Here is a 20,082-nt window from a genome sequence, read left to right on the forward strand (position 1 = left end):
TTGTCAGGTGTTTTGGTCACAGTGACACAAAAAACTGATTAAAATAGCTCTGAAGTTCAAGTACAGATGTAACTAAAGGGAACTGACTTCTGCCATGAAGGAGGACTTAAATTGAGGAGACGTGCCAGGAATCAGCAATCCTGAATATGATGCATATGCCTGGCCCAAGCACATCACATACTAGAGCTTACGTATAGTTTGCAGAATCAGAAAATACAGTCATCCTTTGGTTCCATGAGGGGATTGATTTTAGGACATTTGCTCTTTGCAAATACCAAAAAGTCATGGGTGCTTAAGTCTCTTATGAAACATGACATAATATTTGCAAAGAACCTACACACATCCTCCCAGAAACTTCAAACCAATCCTAGATTACTTATGTATAACACAATGAAGAAGCTATCTAAATAGTTGTTATACTTTATCATTTAGGGGATCGTGAGGGAAAAAAATCTGTCTGCATTCAGTACAGATGCAATTTTTAAAAAATATTTAAATTCTGAGGTTGGTTATATTCTCAGATGTGAAACCTATGAACCAAGAAGGATGACCATGTTGCATTTTGTCTACCAAATGTTCCACATCTCCCCAAACTCCCTGGATGTTTCTTGACATCAGCCAACCACTAATGTACTCAGGTTTTAGGATCTAAAAACGGGTTTCCAAAAAGTCCAAACATTTGGCAGGGAAGTATTTCTAGGTACATGATACACACAGTCATGTGATATTTATCCTATAGCAAAACATTGGTTAAGGGGATTGGCTACAGAAAAACAACTCTTAGAAAATTAATTCAGTGTGGTCATGTTTACACTCCTTTTGTCAACTGAAAATGTGTTTGTTTAAACAGTTCTCTGGTTTATTATCATCATTACTCCCTCTCAGTAGCTGATAATGTGCTTGAGTTTCACAAGTGTATGTAAATGATCCAGAGTAGAGGGGCAGCTGTCTTCAGTCAACATTTTCACACAGTGATAATTCACAGGAATTATGCATTAATTTGTCATTTTTTCTCTACTTTTAAAAACTGAAGTTTGATTTTTTTTTTTTTTTTTTTTTTTTTTAGGCACAACAAAGATATATGGACAGCTCAGTATTTTGGTGGGAATATGGGAAGGGGTGATGTGCAGTGCTTTGTGAAATTAAAGCTCTGGACTAATGCTATTTTGTGGAAAACCTGATCACATATTAAAACGTGGAAAGACAGAGAACAGCTGGCTAAAGTATATTTTGTCTCATTTTTCTGCACCCTGTGGGTTTGCCTTCCAGGAGATTCAGTGCTTTGTCACAGGATTGTGACCCACTAACTCTTATTCCAGTCATGCTTGTTCCATCTGACTCTTAGAGGCACATGTCAAATGTTCAGGACCTAAGACAGTGAAATTATACTTTATATTATGTTATATTTATAAATTATAAATACTGCCATAATATTTATTTGCAATGGTGGCCCTTCTGAAACTCCAGAATATTTCTTGGCATCATAGAGATTTTGTGTGTGTGTCCCCATCTCAGGAGGGTTCTCTCAGATGGTGGGGGAAAAGTGTGATTTTGTCACTGAATTTGTACCAGAACATTGGGTTAAGACTCTTGGAACTATAGACTGGTGATTCTGATGTTACCTTCAATCACTATAGTTGATCAGAAGTTGTGTGAGTGTTTAAACAAAGTTTTCATTAGGTTTATCTTTAGGGAACAAAATTGCATAAATCTCCAAAAACATTTTTAAATAACCACCATTGATTTTCAAACTACCAGAGGACAGGATCATTAAAAGAATTATCTTTTCCTAAATTAATCAATATGGCTAGTGTAATTCTTATATTTTTAGTGGAGTTTGCTTTTTTAATTTTAATTTTAAATTTTTTATGGTTGGCGTTTGTTTGCTTTTATAAAGAGCCTAACACATTGATTTTAAAGTTCAACCAGAAAAATAAGTAACTATAACCAAGAAAATGTTGTAAAAAGAATAAAGAAGGGGAGACTTATTCTATTATCTAAGATAATAGAACTCCCTGAAGAACCCACAGTGATTAGAGTGGTCTTACAATAGGATTATATGTTGGTTCAGTAGAACAGAACAGAGTCCAGAAGGACCCATGTATATACACAGTGTAATCCAACTATCTCTAGGGTCCCATGTGGCTCAGTATATGTATCAAATTTCATTCAAAGATAATGGAAGTCTGTTTATAGAAGCCTTGCATATGATCTTTATCCTTTATTTTCATAGATTTTGCACAGTATACTCCTAAAATGTTGCCAGAAATTCTCTCTAAAAAGCCTTTACTTTCTCCAAAGTTGCAGACTCATAACAGCCTCTGATGGATGTCCCCTTCTTGGTTCATGTGACTTCCTGACTCTCTGTCATCCTTCCTCCCCTTCCACATTGTCCCCCTTTTTGCACCCCACCCCCACAGAGGGTAGTCTCCCCAGTTAGACTGCTTTTCTAGAGAGCAAGAGATCTCACGATTCTGGCAATGAAGATTCCCCAGCAGACTCTTGAATTCTGATAAGTGAAAACTTCCAACTTAATTTCTTTGGGGATTTACTGTACCTTAAACTTGGCATTTTAAGTCATGGGACTAGTCAATATGCGGTGTTAGAATCATTGTCTATTCACTTAGAAAAAAATGAAGTGACACATTTTACAGAATAAACATTTTGTAACTATTTTAATAGATTAACATACGTATTACTAGATTTAAAACATTTATGTTTGTATGAACACAGGAACAATTCTATAAGTTTATCTCTTAAGATTTGGGGTTGGAAAGAGTGAAGAGAGTTTTCTTCTTTGTATATTCCTGAATTGTTTTGAAATTCTTTTATAACAAATTTGTGTTACTTTGGTAATAAAAACAAAATAGCTAAAATACTTAATAAGGGGTGGGTGTGTGCCTCAGTGGCAGAGTACTTGCCTGGCATGTGTGAAGTCCTGAGTTTGATCCCCAACACAGAAACAAACAAAAAAAGGAATTTCTCTCTCTATAAAATCTGAGAACATTTAGAAATAAAATTTGCCTAAAAACATTATTAACAGTTTTTTATTTCCTTTGATTCAGTAAAAATTCACCATTTTAATGTACAGATATGTTTTGATGGGTGCAAGATGCTGCCTAATCACTACCTCAATCAAGATCCAAAACAGTTTCAGTACCCTACCCCACCAATTCCTTTATGCTACCTCACCCTTAGCCTTTGGCAGTCTGTTTGCTATCTCTAGTCATACCTTTTCTGGAATGTCATGTAAATGAAATCTTATAGCCAACTGACTGTTGAGTCCAGCTTCTTCGCATTAACATTTGAGATTTATCCATGATGTTGTGTTTATTGACAGTTTTATCCCTTTTGTTTCTGAGTAGTATTTCATCATATGCATACACTGCATTTTGTTTATCCACCCCCAGTGGAGAAATATTGGATTGTTTCCAGTTTGGGATAATTACTGTTAATGTTGCTATACACATTTGCATATAGTTTTTTCTGTTCTCACTTGGGTCAATACCTACTGGTGGATTTTGCTGATTCATATGGTGTCTGCATGTTTAACTTCATATGAAACTGCCAACTCTCTTTCCAAAAAGGCTGTACCATTTTAAAAGCATTTCCACCAGCAATGTATGAGAGTTCCAGTTACTCTTGATCTTGCCAGTGCTTGATACTGTCAGTTTATAAATCATTTTAGACGATGCTGGTAGATGTATAGTGGAGCTCATTGTGGTGTTATTTTGCATTTTCCTACTGACTAATCATCTTAAGCATCTTTCACGGTGCTTATTTGCCATCTCTATATCATCTTTGGTGAAGGGGTGAAAACTTTTGCACATTTTTTATGGGATTATTTTTAATTGTCAAGTGTTGAGAATTTTTAAAAATATATGTATTCTAGATACAAATCATTTGTCAGTTGTGAGACTTGCAAAAAAATTTTTTTTCCAGTCTGTAGCTGCTTTTTTCATTTTCTTAATTGTATCTTTTGCAGGGAAAATATTGTTAATTTTTGTTGTTGTTGTTCTACCCAGGATTGAACCCACAGGTGCTTAATCCCTGGGCCACATCCTTAGCCCTTTTTATTTTTTGTTTAGAGACAGGGTCTCTGGCTTTGAACTTTTGATCCTCTTGCCTCAGCCTCCTGAGCTGCTGCAGGTTGTTAATTTTGGTAAAGATCAGTTTGCCTTTTTTCTTTTATGCTGTGTGTTTTTAGTATGGTAGTTAAAATTCTCTGCCTGACTCAAAGTCACAAGATTTCCTTCTAAAGGTTTTACAGGCTTGAGTTTACCTTGGGATCAGTGACCCATTTTGTTTGATTTTTTAAAAAACAATTTGTAAGGTGTAGGCCTATTTTTTGCATACGGATGTACAGTTTTTCTAGCATCACTTGTAGAAAAGACTATCATTTTTCCACATTGAACCATGTGTATTTGAAAAGAAATACTTAGCATGAGAACCCAAACGTCTTTCAACATGAAGAAAAAGAAATTCTTTAGATCCTTTGATTCAGAAGTGACTAAAAGAGTCCCTTTCACCCCAGAGAACACACAATATTTGTCTTACTGGTGGTGTCACAAAATGAAACAAACTTTATATTCCACTTCAAGGATTTCTAGATTGGTTTTCTTTGCCCAGATTTTTAGAAGTTTTAACTATATGTAGGTCCAAGGGTCAGTGAATGATAATTATTTTTTGAACTTCTACTAGAGCTTTAGAAAGAGAATGAAACTCAAAACTTTAAGGTTCATTTAATCTAATTTCTTTTTTTTTTTTTTTTTTATGGTACTGGGGATTGAACCCAGGGCTTTGTGCGTGCTAGCCAAGTACTCTACCACTGAACTATACCCCAGCCCTCTTCCTTTTTTAAATTACAAAAATAACACATTGATGTTACAAAATATAAGTAATACCCAAGTATCGTTGGGTATTGGGACACAGGGGCACACTGACTTTCCTCCTGCTTCTCTGTTCTCTCCTTCTCAGTCAGGAAGGCTGGCTCCTCTTCCTCCTTATGACCTCAGATGTGGGTGTGCCCCAGGCTGCCATCCTTGGATCACTTATTCTTACTTCCACTCACTCCCTCGGTGATCTCACGCAATCCCACGGCTTAAAGTGCCACATGTACTCCGTGAGTCAAAGCTGTGTGTCCAACCCCTCTCTGTCCCCAAATTCCAGACTGGTTTGTCCAGCTGCCTCCTCCACACATCCAGGATGTCTAATAACAAGTTGTCTAATACAAAAATCTTGGTTTTCCCACCCAATCTTGCTCTTTGTCTAACCTTTCCCATCTTAGTAAGATATGCCTCCATTCCTCCAGTGATAAGGCCCAAATCCCAGCCATTGCCCAGTAACTCCCTCCCTCTCTCTCTCTCTCAGTCTCTCTCCCTCTCTCTCTCTCTGACCCGACATTCAGTTCTTCAACAAGTTCTCCTCACCCAAACTGTAAAATACACCCTGAATCTGACTGCCTCTTCCTGCCAGGGTTGCTGCCTCTCTAGCCTGGAGTATGGCCTGGCCTCCTGGCTGCTTTCTTGCCCCTCACTCCTCTTCTGCAGACCCTGCCACACAGTAGCTGTAAGGATTGTTACAGACATAAATCAGATCACGTCCTTCCGGGCTCAACTCAGCAGTGACTTTTTAAAAAAAATCAAATCAGTTGTTCGCCCTGACCCTCAAGACCTGACACGAGCTGATTGTAACAGATCACTCCAGAATTTTCTAGACTGTAACTTCTGCCCTTTCTTACTTCTGATTTTTCGCTATTTTTTGAAGCCAAGCTTGTTCCCCCTGGAGGGCTGTGTGTGTGGTGGTCCTCTCCAGGGGGACTCATCTCTGTGTCTTCTCAAGCTCTATTGTGTGTAGAGAGGCGCATACCTGCCAAAAGATCACCATTCCACAGAGGTCCTCCCTCACCTCTCTCTGCCCATTTTCACATTTCACTCTACTTTTCTTAGAATTTATCACTATCTGGCATTATATTATTTTTTGTTTGTTTGTTGCCTGTCACCTCTACTTAACTGTAAACTCCCTGTAGGTGGAATTTTACCCTATTCATTGTTGTATCCCCAGCTTCAAGAGGAAAGTTCAGCCAATAGTAGATGCTCAATAAATATTTCTGGCAGATTGAACACAGAATGAAATCAATGCATGTAGACACCTCTTCATCTATTTTACTTCCACCACTTATCACTGTTAATAGACTGGTAACTAGTTTTCTGAGCTTTTAAAAATGTGTTTATAAATGTAGATGCATGCATTCTTTTTATGATAATGCGAATTGTCTTATGTCATACTTTTTTTCTATCTTAATATATTTTAGATAGGTTCTTATATTAGTTTACTTATGTATTCATCTATTCATATCACTTTATATAGATACTTCTTTTTAATGGCTACATTTTAATCTATACTATAAATGTACTACATTTTTTAGTCATTTTCCCTTTGCTAGATATGTGAGTTATGTCATTCTTCTCACTATTATAAACAAGAATGCAGTGAATATGCTTGTCCATAAAGCTTTGTACACATGGGCAAGTAGAACTCAAGCTATGGAATTGCCTGTTAATTTCTGACTAGATTAGTAGATGACTGGAAGGTTGGCTGGCTGGCTGGGTGGATGGATGAATGGGCAGATGGATGGATGGATGGACAGATAGGTGGATGAATGGATAGATGGATAGATGGGTAGGTGATAGGTGGATGGTTGGCAGGCTAGATGCATGGGTGGATGGATGGATGATGGAGAGGTGGATGGATGGGTGGGCAGATGGGTGTGTGGATGGGATGTTGCTTAGCTTCTCCTCTTAAAAAATTATACTGTTTTACACTCTCACCAACAATATATGAGTGCCTATTTCCCTACATCCTTGCTAACACTAGATATTACCACATTTTCAAAATAGTATTCCATGTTAGGCAAAAAAAAGTTTATAAAAGAGAAAGGTGATAAAACCCATCTCTTATAGGTAAGCAGTTAGCCACTTTCTAGCCTGATAAACTCCTGAGTGTCTAGATTATAAATTGGCCTGATAAAGTCCATTCTGAAAGAAATGGAAGACTTAAAGAAGTAACATGCTTTGAGATGAGAAATACCTTCTGCCTGTGTAAAAAGCTTTCAGAGATTTTTTTTTTCACTTAATGTCAACTCATGTTGTGTGCCGAGAGATCTAAAAACCACAAGTCCAGTATCCTAATTTTCTTGCTATAAAATGTTGTTCCTCAGATGATTTAAAAAAAAAAAAAAAGAATCCACAACACAAAACCTCAAGTGTCAGAGTTGGCTGGAGAGTTAATGGAAGTTGTAGCATTTGGTGATTTATCGTTATTTAACAACTTTGTGGTTTCTCCTGGGCCTGCTAGAAGGATACTCAAAGAACAAGAAAAGTTTATCTGTTTTAATAACTAGGACTGGCATCCAGAACAGAGGCATGGGAATGAATCCGAAGAGCAATGCCAAGCCAGACAGAAGCTCTGGTTCACAAGTAGCTCCCGGAGGCTTCTATGACGTTAGTCAGTTTCAGCCCAAACCAGTATGGATGTTGGTTGGCTCTTGTTGTCTTGTCCTTGAAGTCCATTGCCAGGACTGCCCTGAGACCTGAAGGGCAGTCCTGTGTCTTTTCTATTTTCATTAACTTTCAAACAATGGAATGATAGGTACTTTTTTTGGCATCAGTATATTAGGGTTTGAAGGGTTCCTTGAAATTAGCTTCTCTTACTCACTATCCATATGACAAAACTGAGGCTCAGAGAGACAAAATGGTGTACATAAGTCATGATCTAGACATTTCAAACCTGACGCTGCTAAACAGTGAAAAGAAAAAGGTCTTCTATTTGAATTTTAAAGATAGGTGTTGGAAGGAAAAATACTCTTGCTTTGAAATTCCTTAAGCAGGAATGGCATATAACTAGCACAGGTACCACCATACCATTGTCCCCTTGCATGCCTGTGGCAGACATTGTTAATCAACCTCTCCACTCTTTCCTCAGCCAAGCTCTGACCCAGCCTGGGGACCCTCTTAAACACAGTGCTGTAGGCAGCCAGTCAGAGTTAAGCTGAGTTTTCATATGAATGAAAATCTCTTTGTTCCCTTCCTCTAAAGGTTGTATCCAAGTGGTTTATGATGTGGTGCTCGCAGGACAAGACCAAAACCCAGAACTTAGTCTGGCTCCTTCAATCTGAACTTTTCCTAGTTGTGTTATTTTCAGCAAGTCACTTAACCTTTCTAGGACTAAATCTACTTTGGAATTCAGAAGTCTGCATTTCTAGCTTTTTCTGAATACTTCTTCTCATCTGCTTGTTGCCATTGTCCTGTATCCATGAAAGCAGAATTTAGGAGATCACAACGGGGATAGAGGGAATGCATTCACTTTAAACCCGAGCGCTTGCAGAAACCCCTTCTTGACTGAGGGGGGAATGAATGTGGTCATACACCAAGCCGAGCACCTCTCCCTGTTGCCTGCCCACCCTGCAGCTGTAGGTCTCGATTTGCTTTCTCTGCACCCCTTTCCCCATTACATCTACGCATGAGCAGGAGACCCTGCCATCAGACAGGTCTCAGTAAGCAGTCCTCTTTGGGCTCCCAGCCTCCTTCTGCTCCCTGCTCCTGACAGTAACCTTCCTCCTTGTTTGTCTTGCAGGCTCCTCTTCCCTTCGGGCATATCCTCTCCTCTCCGTGATCACCCGACAGCCCACGGTCATCTCACACCTGGTCCCCACCACCCCCGGAATCACCCCAGTGTTATCCCACCATCCGGCCACCAAGGCTGCCTCTGCTGAGGCTCCTGGTGTGGAGGTTCTCGCCAGCAGTGAGTCGGAGACAGAGCAGCCCACACCCCGGCAGAAGAAGCCCCGCCGCAGTCGTACCATCTTCACTGAGCTGCAGCTCATGGGCCTGGAGAAGAAATTCCAGAAGCAGAAGTACTTGTCCACCCCAGACAGGTGAGGATCCAGGGAGGGGACTCTGCGGGCATCACCAGTAAACAGGGATGCTGTTCACTGAAGTGGGAAGGCTGTTGGGTCTGGTGGGCAAACAGGGATCTCTGTTTGGGATGTGCATGCTTGGGGTGGACAGTGGAAACAGGTCTGTGAATTCTGGATTAATAACTGCAGTTTCCTGATATAAAATGATTGTTTTGATCCTTTCAGCAGATAACAGGGAGCTTCATGGACTTGGGCAGCCAGATGATGTGGGCATCATTAGGAGATTCAGCACACATGCGTAAAATTTTAGGCTTATTTTTCAGAAGCCGGAGAATTTTTTTTTTTTACAGAAATGTTAGTTTTAACCAACCTCTTGGGACTTCCTGATACCTGCCCAGGCATCTCTCAGGTGACCTACACAGGATTGATTCACTTGCCTGGGGAGGAGGACTCCATCTGGCTGGCCTGAACCCGCCCTCTCAGATGTTCCTTGCCTCCCTACGTGACCAGGGCCATGAGCGCTCCCTCCTCCCACAGCTCCTGCCCTGCTCCTGTGTGTTTGTTTCTCTGGTTTCCTAGGTGATTCCATTTAAGCGAATATGCAGGGAAGTGAGAATTTGTAACGGTGGCAGGTAATGAGAGAAAGCTGATGACAGTGAAGTGTGTTTCTGTAGCCAGGAGTGAGTCAAGGATGCATTTTTCCCAAGTGAGCTAACACCATTTGCTAATGCAGTGGCAGTGCAGCGAACCTTCCACTGACTAATGCACCTGATGGCCTCAGGTGACCCACACTGGGAAAGGCACCACAGAGCCCGGGGAAGGCCCTGGAGACCAGAAGTCTGTGGGATGGCCCCCTGGGTTCTTGGTTCTTAAACGAATGACTGCTGGGGATGTGGTGCTTCTTAATTGGAAGAACTAAGTTTTGTTGACACTGGGAATTTATTGGCTTCAGTTTGTTAATTACTTCCAATAAAACTATTGGCTGCTGGTAGTCCTTCAACAGGGATGACTGGCTGCATGTGAATGAAGATTTAAGACAAGTTCTGAAGTCCCTGGAAGGCAGGCTCCATTTTTATTATAAAAGACTTAATTTGTGCACTCTGGGCAGAACAAGGGGGCTGGGCAGCTAGCACCTGAGAATACCTGAGTTAGCATCCTGAACTTTGATGGCCAGTACCCATGGGTGCTGCTGATGGTTAGATATGATCAGGTAGAGAAGGTTGCAACTGAGAACTTGCATCCGAGGCTTTCCATGGCTCAGGCTTGTGGGAGACGGTGGGCCTTAAATCCACAAGTGGATTCTTAGAAACTTGGGGATCTTCAAAAAGTAGTGGTAAAAAAATAATAATAATAATGGTCACTGCCTGAGCTGCTTTACACAGAGAGCAGGCTTGGAGCTGCAGGAGGGTGGCTGATGTTGACTCAAGGAGGTGGTCCTTCCTGGCGGTGCTTATCCACCCAGGTCAATAGCAGGACTGAGGCTGGAGCCTAGCTACAAACTTTCCCTTCTCAGTCCATTTTCTCCACTTGGGTTGTTTGCTCCCTGCACTTCCCTTTGACAGATCCAACTCGTACAAAATTATGAGTGGGACTGAGCCCTTGTATAAGAGGTAGCATAAGTCAGACAGAAGTGAATTTGAATTCCTGTCTCTACCTATTACTCAAGGATCATCTTCCGGAGTCAGAAAAGTTTTTTGGTACAGGGCAAGGTAGTAAATATTCAGGCTTGGTGGGTCTGTCACTACTACTCAACTCTGATGTTGTAGCACAGAGGTAGTCACGGACCGTATGGGCACAAATGAGCATGACTGTTCCAATAAGGCTTTACAAAAGTCAGGTGGCATGCAGGTTTTAGTCATAGTTGCTGAGAGATTTTAATCTCTCTCCAGGACTCAAGTCTCTCATCTATAAAATGGGAATGATTATACCAACTGCACAGGGTGGTGAAAGAAAACCATAAGATAGCACAGCAGGGGCTTAGGGTGTGCTCAGGTCACTGTGCTGTGGTAATTAACCCCAGATACAGAAGACCTGGGAACAGATTTGACTTTTAGGGCTGTTCAGAAGGGCACAGAGAAATGCAGGATCATGATAAGCAGTAGCATGGAAAACAGAAGGGGCTAAGGAATTAACATTTCATTTGGACTTTCATAACATTTAATTGTTTTTGACATTTTAATCACTATAATGGTTTATGGCTGCCACTGTATTTTCGAGCACTGGTTGTGGATTTAGCAATGTGAGATGCACTCTTGTGAATAAAAACGAAGTGGAGGAGTTGCTGTTGAGTTAGAGAAATAACACATGTGAAGTGATTAGAGGACAGTTGAGAATATGGGGCCACTATGGTGACTGTTGGTCTGTGGGAGGAGGGCAGAGGACACAGGTCAGGGGAGCTAGAACTTGAACTGGATCCAGAATGGCATTACCATAGTCCTACGCTTTACCTTTCATTTCAGGGTTGAACTTTGCGTTAGCGTTCACATTTTGTAGAGGATCAGAGTAAAGACTGTTGGATTAGGAAAAGGTCTTTGTAAACGAAGGCTCAGACAATATTTTCAAGTCCACTGCAGACGGAGAATGTTTCTGGCATGGGGACGGCCCCAGGTGTCCTTGGGTGTGGCCACCTGTTTCTTAGCTTCCCAGAGTTTCCTCCACAGGATTCTTAGAAGGAAAAGAAAACCCTTTGGGGAAGACTGGTTTAATGGGGAGGCTTGAGCTTTGGTAGCAAGTTCCTGGAGCTAGTCAGCAGGGCCCCTGTCTGTCTGCCTTGCTGTCTCCCGTCTTCCTCATCCTTCCTTCGTATCTTGTGTTTTCTAGATTAGACTTGGCCCAGTCTCTGGGACTCACTCAGCTGCAGGTGAAGACTTGGTATCAGAATCGCAGGATGAAATGGAAGAAAATGGTAAGAGAGGAGAAAGTGGGTCTAACCATGTGCCCATCCTGATGGGATTAATTCTTAACATGGGGCTGTTGGGAGACAGGAAGGTTTGGGCTGCAAGATGGGAAGGCCTCCTAAGATGCTGGCTGGGAGGGAGGCTGCTTGAACTTGACTTGGATTGCTTAACTAGAGGGATATTCTTTTCACAGTTTCCTTAGAAATCAAAGAAGGCCACAAGCTTCTCAGCTGTGAGTTTGAACCCCACCTGCTAGCCTCTTCAAACAACTTCCTTCCTCTCCCACCAAGAACTAAGAATAGAAGTCAATACCCTCTGGTTATAGTGACAGAGAAAGCACATCTGTTCTGCTACTGTCACCCTCCAAAGCAGGGATCCTCAAACTTTGTAGGTGTCAGAGTCACTGCGTAGCAAGTAAAAATGCAGGGCTCTGAGCCCTCCCCCAGGATTTTGATTCCAGAGGCCTGTGACAAGGCATGTTAACAGGCACCCAGGTTATTAGGAAGCACATGGTCTAATGACCACAGCTTACATGATACGACTGTAGTGCCTTGCAAATGAGTATTTTCATCTTTGGTTTTTAAATGCACTGAGACTAAACGACTACATTTTGAGGAACTTGTTTTCATTATTATTTATCCTCCTGCCGGCCTCTCCTGTCTTTTTTGAAATGCCCTGTTAAATCCAAAATTTTAAAAGTAGTCGGATATTTCCTTTCCCACTTCTATAAACCACAAGGGACAAGGTCAAGGCCCATAGAAGAAAGGAAGGGTGGGGATAAAGGAAGAAGCCCTGTCCTATCCTTTAGACACTGGGTACCCATGTCATCCGACAAGGGCCTCCCTCACAACCTCGCTGAATATTACTGGCTCTTTTTCTTCCTGTATTGACCAGGCATAACCATGCCTTTCTTATGAAATTCTAATTTGCTAATTCGTCTAGTCAGAAGCCACATTTCCTGGTGTTTCAACATGATGTTTTTCACAATAATCAATTAACTGAGATGTCCCTTTCCTCAGTTTCAGGGGAAAAAAAAAATCAGTGGAAGTTGTTTTTCTCAAATTCATGGTTTTGTCTATTAATATTTTTCTTAAACCTTTAGTTCTGCTATTTTTTGCTTTTGTCTGCTAGCAGTGAAGGGGAAAATACTAAAATAAATAAAATGCAAATTAAATATGAAGGGGGAAAATTAGGGGAAAAGCCAATATGCAGCAACTATTATATTCCTAGATAGGAATTTGTGAGCAGATTGCATAATTCTTTCTGGGGAAAACTGACCTTGAGATGAAAGGGGTTTTCAATGGAGGTGACTTGGCTCATGAAGTATGCAGGAAATAAGGCAGGAGCCAGTTGCATGTGTAAACCATAATATACCTTATGAAACAACAAATATATATTTGAAATCTCTTATGAATCAAGTTTTGTCCTGAGCACTATAGGAGGTAATGAAAATAAAATATAACCCCATCTGTCTTAGAATTTATGATCTAGTTGGAGAAAGAAGGCCTGGGAAGCAGCAACGGTGTACATTTTGAATAAGTGCTGGTTGTTATACACTGATAAGTTCATGAATTCAGAGGAGAGGTAGTGAATTTCAGAGAAGCTGAAATTCAAGGACAAATGAGATTCAGTTAGAAGCGCCATTCCAAAAACTGTACAATGCTACACACAAATAACTTATGGTGGAAACCATTCGGGGGATTGTTCTCTGGAAGAACCACGTTTGGAAGTGAGAAAGGCCAACCGTGTTCCCATGCTTACTCCTCCCTGACTGATTTCGGGCAAGTCCTTTCAGTGTTTTCCCTGCGAGTTCTACCACCCACCTCCTTCCTCGTCAATCATCATCATCGTCATTGAAATCGATGTCTCCTGAGTAGCAGAGGCATTGTTCAAATTGGTTATCAGCAATCTTTTCATGAGTCAGATGCTTAACGAATTGACTGCCAGCCCGCTCAGCCAGTACCGCCCAATACGCGCAGGAGGGCGCGTGCGCCTGGGTCTCTGACGTTACTTGTTTTTCACGAGCCTCTGCTGGGGTACAGTTGTGGGCTGGTTGTTGATGGTTATCTCTGCCTTATATACATCAAGATGGAAGGAGCTCAGCGGATTTAAACTCAGAGAGTGTTAAAATTAGGAACAAACAAATTCAGGTTCCTTTAGGAAAACAAGAGCTTTTAGTTCACATTGGTGATGATTTATGGAACACCTCGCTTCATCGGGCAGTGGGGAAGCAAAGACAAACTATGAATCTGTTCATTAAATAATGAAATTAAAGTCAAGTGTGGAAGACAGACCTGAAACTTAAATTATCCAGACTGATCAGGGCAAAAGCAAGAAGACGTAAGAGAGGGTTCAAAGTCAGAACAGAGAAGGGAGAGCTTCACAGAAGAGGCAGCTTTTAAACTGAGACTCAGTGAAGGCAGGAAAGGGAATCACGGCAGACAAAAGGGGCAGAAGTCCTTGGGGGCACTTAAGAACTTCAAAATGTGGTCTGCGTATGTGAGGGATTGTGTTCAGTCGGGAGCCTAAACCCTGGCTCCTCAGAACAGCACGGCATTGTTGAGCTCTGATTGCTTCATATATTTTGCGGGTAAACCTCTTTCAGGGCTATCTCTTCAGGTACTGAGAGGAAAAGAGAAAGATAATTGGGTAATAAAGATGTCTCAAGGCTAGTAACCTAATTGGAACTGGAAAAAGATTAGCACTTGATTCTCAGACTTATTCACACTGCTGCCAAGGACAACGCTGCCAAAACCAAGATAGCATCTCTGACTAGTTTTGACTGGTCAGCATTTGTAACCTATAGCGGGTTGGGTAAATTTAATCTTGCACATTAGATGGGACACTCACCCTCTATTCCATTTCTGTTGTGTTTTGCAATAGGCTGAAAGTCTCTCATTATTCAGTGGTCTTTTTTCAGCTTTAAAATACAATTTTCTTCTGCAAGAAGATCCAAATGGATAGCATCTCCCTCTTCCACTCACAGAATTTGGGTAGGCCACACACCAAGCAGCATCGTTATCTTTTGCATGAAAAGTCTCCAGATAGCAAATAATTCCATGGCATTGTTACTGGTTTCTATCTATATAATCTTGAATAGGCTATTTAATCTCAGAGGGCCTCATCAGTAAAACGCCTCACATGTACCTTCGAGTTGTAGCATTAACTGAACTAATTTCTCTAAAACATTTAGAACAGTACCTGCAACACAGGATGCAGCCGATGGATGTTAGCTACCATTATTATTGTTATTTATCTATTCACAAATTGCATATCTCCAGAGAATCCAGACTTTTTGCCGGGGGTAACCAGGGACTGAACTTGACCATTGAGTCACATCCCCATCCCTATTTTATATTTTATTTAGAAACGGTCTTACTGAGTTGCTTAGCACCTCACTTTTACTGAGGTTGGCTTTGAACTTGTTATCCTCCTGCCTCAGCCTCCTGAGCCCTTGGGATTACAGGCATGTGCCACTGTGCCTGGTTGAGAATCCAGATTTTTGAAGGCCAACATAGATAAACTGAAAGTAGATTCAGAGCTTTGGTATTTGGGACCCTGTTTGTGGTGTATTGGAACATCCCATCTTCAGGCTGGAACAGTCAGGTAATGTGAGCAATAATGGTCTGGGAGTAGATTCATGCTGGAGAATCCAAACTTGTTTCTCAGCTTTTATGGAAATTGTCATCAGTTATACAACTGTCACCTTCCTCTAAAGCTACAGAAAGAAAGGGAGAGAAAGAAGCAAAAAGTGCTCCAGTTCATGAGTCTACTTGCCTGGAGTCTGAGGGGAGATTGGGTTATTGCAGATAAACATTAGACACAGACTAAACAGTGAGCCTTCTGCATGTCTTTTGCACATTACACAGAATGAAGTACTGGTAAGGGTATTGGAGTCAAATGGTCAGGGATTTTACATTCAAATCCCAGCTCTGCCCTTAGCTCCCTCTTTGACCCTGGCAACCCCTTTCTGTCAGGTGTTTTCTGTCTGAAAAGGGAGGGAGGAAGAAGGTTCCTCCCAGCACTGACATTCAGTGCTCTGTAGCCAAACTACCTGTCCCAGACCTAAGCACCTCCAGAAGGAAGCAGTAGGTCCCATCTTGGCCTCCTCAGCAACAGAACATGTGAATGCCTAGTTTTAGAGTTTGAAGGAGGGTTGTCAGCAGGCATCGTTAATAGAAGTAGGTGGTGTGCTTGGTGTTCCTCCCAGAGGCAGAGGGAAGCATGTGGCCTCTCGTGTAATGAGTTGTCTGGCCTGTCTGGGAGAAGGGGACAAATCCACTGGAGGAATGACTGGGGAGGAGGGCCACAGGGTGCACGCGGTGTGCAGCTCCTGGTGCAGGGCGGTTTTGAGATAATTGCATGTCTCAGGTGTGCTGGGAGGCAGGGGGCCAGAGGTCGATGCGGAAAGCAGCCAAGAGGGTAGTTATCTCCTAATTATTGCTTGCACTGGAATGTTTTATTCCATTTAGAAAATGGTCTGATTGTTTTGATTTTTTTTTTTTTTTTTTTAATGCTGTAGGAAAATAGCCAGGTGGGGTCAATCCAAGCTGTGTGGGTGGTGTTCTCTAATTGCTGGGCTGGACTTTCTTTTGCCAATTAGGTGGCTTCCTTAGACTTGCCCTTTTCTAACTTGATTACTCCATGGGGCAACTTACTTTTGTATAACCTCTTTCATACGGAGTGGAGCTGTTTTCAACATGTAAATTCCATCTTGGCACATTTAGGTGCTTTCAAAAGCCTGGGCTCATACTGAAATCAAAATCAGATACTGACTTACCTGGAAAGGAGTACAGGGACCTCTTCTCCCTAGAGGTGGTTTCTGTCAGCATCTATGCCTTGTTAAAGGTCCCTTCACATCTCTGTGTTAGCTTTTTGGGTGGATTCAAATAGATGGAGCAGATTCACAGCTAAAAGGAGATGTTTATTGAGAACCTTTGGCTATCCTCACAGCCACACACAAAATTTGACTCAGAGATCTAAATGTTTAAGAGCTAAAACTATAAAAATATCAGAAGAAAACATATGAGTAAATATTTGTGACCTGGGATTAGCCAAGACCTTCTTAGCTATGACACCAAAAGCATAAGCAACAGAAGAAATATTAAAATGGATTTCATCAAAATTAAAAACTGTTATGCCGTGAAGGATATTATCAAAAAAGTGAAAAGACACCCCACTGAATGGGAGCAAATATTTTCACATCTTATATGTGATAAAGGACATGGGTCCAGAATATTTAAAGAACACTTGCAACAAAATAATAAAATGACATCCAAATTTAGAAAGGATAGTAAAGGATTTGAATAGACCTTTCTCGAAAGAAGATATATAACCTGCCGGTAAGTGCGTGAAAAGATGCTACACTTCATTAGTTATCAGGGAAACGCAGATCGAAACCACAACAAGATACCACTTTGTACCCACTAGGATGGCTATAATCAAAAAGGCATAAGAGCAAGTGTTGGTGAGGATGTGGGGGATTTGAATTGTTACACATTGTTAGTTGGAATGTAAAATGGTGCAGCTGCTTTGGAAAAACAGTCCTAAAAATGTTAATCATAGATTTGCCATGTGATTCAGCAATTCCATTTCTGGGAATGTACCCAATAGAAGTGAAAGCACGGACCTGAATAGATATTTGCACACCCATGTTTATGGCAGCGTTGTTTACAATAGCCAAACGATGGAAGTAACCCAAATTTCCATCAGCTAATGAATGAGTAAACAAAATGTGATATATGCATAAAATGGAATATTATTTTTCCATATATGCTGCAACATGGATCAACCTTGAGAACATGATGCCAAGTGAAGAAAGTCTATCACAGAAGTCCACATAGTACAATGATTCCATTTGTATGAAATGTTCAGAACAGGCATATCAATAAAGAGAAAAGGCAGATTGGTGGTTGCCTAGGGCAGAGGGCAAGGAGGTTGGGAGACATTAAGGTGGTAAAAATATTCTGAAATTGCATGTAGCTATTGTTTCCTAATTCTGACTATACTAAAAATTATTGAATTGTGCACGCTAAATAAATTAAATATATGCCATGTGAATTATATCACAAAGCTCTTTTGAAAAAGAATGTATGACTTGATGAATTATTACATCATTCCTAAAGTTTAGCACCTGAAGGTCTTCTGCTTTTCTTGAAAGGAAGAGACACAGTCAATAAATATTTAGTGACTGCCTGAAAGTTAGAGGTTTATAAGAGAGATGCAGGATTTGCCCTCAAGGAGCTTCTTTGCAAGTGGAGAAGATAACGTTTAGTCGGGTATGTGCTACAGTTTGAATCTGGAATGTCCCCGAAAGGCTTGCTGCTCAGCTTGGTTCTGTTGGGAAGTGGTGAAACTTTTAGGAGATGCGGCCTAATGGAAGGAAGTCAGATCATCAGGGGCATGCCCTTGAAGGGAACATTGGGTCCCCAGACCCTTTCTGTTTCTCCCTCTTTTCTTCCGACTACCACAAGGTGAATGGCTTCCTCCACCACACATTCCTACCATGATGTACTATGCTACCACAGTCCCAAAAGCAATGGGAAAAATGACCATGGACCGAAACCTCCAAAAGTATGAGCCAAAATAACTTTTTCTCTTTATAAGATGATTTATCTCAGGTATTTTGTCACAGTGTTATGATTAGCACTATACATGAGTAGTAAAAAAAAAAAAAAAAAAATCTTTCATTCCTAATTTTCTCTTGAATCCAAGTTCTCCCAAAGCCCTTTTTTGTTGCTGTCCAGAGCTACACGAAGCTGAGGTTTGGAGCCAGTGGAGGAAGGACTGTTGCATTCTAATGTAAAATATAAATATTTTAAAAATCATCCCTGCCTACCTCATAGGATTCCTGGGTAGATCACAATTGGGATAATAAGTCTAAAAGTCCTTTCATGGCATCAAAGTCCATTTAGGGTGTGATTCTTTTGCATGCTTTATATCTTATTTTCAACTCGGTGGAAATGTTTATTGAGAAAAGTTAGTTCATTCCATAACAGTCTTTGAATGCCTGTTACGTGCAGGGACTTAGTGGGAGGGGTAGACAAGTAAACACACAGTGATAGCATCTCATGAAAAGCTCTCCTAGTGCACATGGTGGAGAGAATTTGACTGACTTAGGGCAGCTGGGCAGGATTCCAGGAGAGGTCAGCAAGGAAGAGGCATGCTCTAATCAGAGGTGATCTACCATATCCAAGAACAGTTCTGGCTCTCTCATATACAGTATATGTTGGTTACTATCATCTTCACCCTGTGAGACATGGCATTATTGGTCCCATTTTATGAATGTGGAAAACTGAGGCTCAGAGACTTATAAAGGGCTTCACCAAAGGCATAGCCAATAATTGGCAGAGTTAGAATTTAACCTAGTTTTCCCACCTTCAAAGGTGGAAAAGCTTTGAAGCTTTCTATGTCCTACTACTTCTTTGAACAATACAAGACTCTGTTTTATAACATCTGTTTTCGTGATAACAGATATACTCATACATGATTCTTGTTGAAACTTTAGAAGACACGGAAAGAACACAAAGAAAATAGATGAAAATTATGCACTGACCTCAGTACTGCAAACTAGGTGGCATATGGTTGTCTAGTCTCCAAATTGAACTAGGCTTATCTAATGACCTGTTGTTCACAAAAACATATTCTTAGTATTTCCCATGTTGTTAGGCACTCTATTCTATAATAATTGTAATTGTTATCAAGTATACTCTCTTTGGGAATTATTACATTATCTACTCAATTATGTGGCTGAACCTTTAGAGTACCCATCCCAACTTTTGCTGTTATAAGTGCTATTATGATGACCATTTGTGTGGATCAATCTTTGTCTTAGTCTTAGATGACTTTTTAGAATTTATCCTAAGGAATTCTGTGATCAAAAGGCAAGGATGTGGGGAGAAAGGTACACTCATACATTGCTGGTGGGGCTGCAAATTAGTGCAGCCACTCTGGAAAGCAGTGTGGAGATTCCTTAGAAAACTTGGAATGGACCCTCCATTTGACCCAGCTATCCCACTCCTTGGCCTATACCCAAAGGACTTAAAATCAGCATACTACAGAGATACAGCCACATCAATGTTCATAGCTGCTCAATTCACAATAGCCAGACTGTGGAACCAACCTAGATGCCCTTCAATTGATGAGTGGATAAAGAAACTGTGGTATATATATACAATGGAATATTACTCAGCCATAAAGAATGATAAAATTATGGCATTTGCAGGCAAATGGATGAAATTGGAGAATATCATGCTAAGTGAGAGAAGC

The 20,082-nt window shown here is 40.9% G+C and overlaps 1 protein-coding gene across 1 annotated transcript in view; it reads left to right on the forward strand.

Moving 5' to 3' along the window:
• The window catches only part of BARX2 (BARX homeobox 2), a 68,901-nt gene that overhangs the window by 47,222 nt on the left and 1,597 nt on the right, over nucleotides 1-20,082 (forward strand). Inside the window, exons 2-3 of the mRNA XM_079104141.1 lie at nucleotides 8,635-8,935; nucleotides 11,738-11,822. Coding sequence (XP_078960267.1) covers nucleotides 8,635-8,935; nucleotides 11,738-11,822 — 386 coding nt within the window. The remainder of the gene's footprint in view (nucleotides 1-8,634; nucleotides 8,936-11,737; nucleotides 11,823-20,082) is intronic.

The sequence above is a fragment of the Sciurus vulgaris genome (genome assembly GCF_902686455.1).
Source record: "Sciurus vulgaris genome assembly, chromosome: 11".
In the NCBI taxonomy this organism is placed as follows: domain Eukaryota; kingdom Metazoa; phylum Chordata; class Mammalia; order Rodentia; family Sciuridae; genus Sciurus; species Sciurus vulgaris.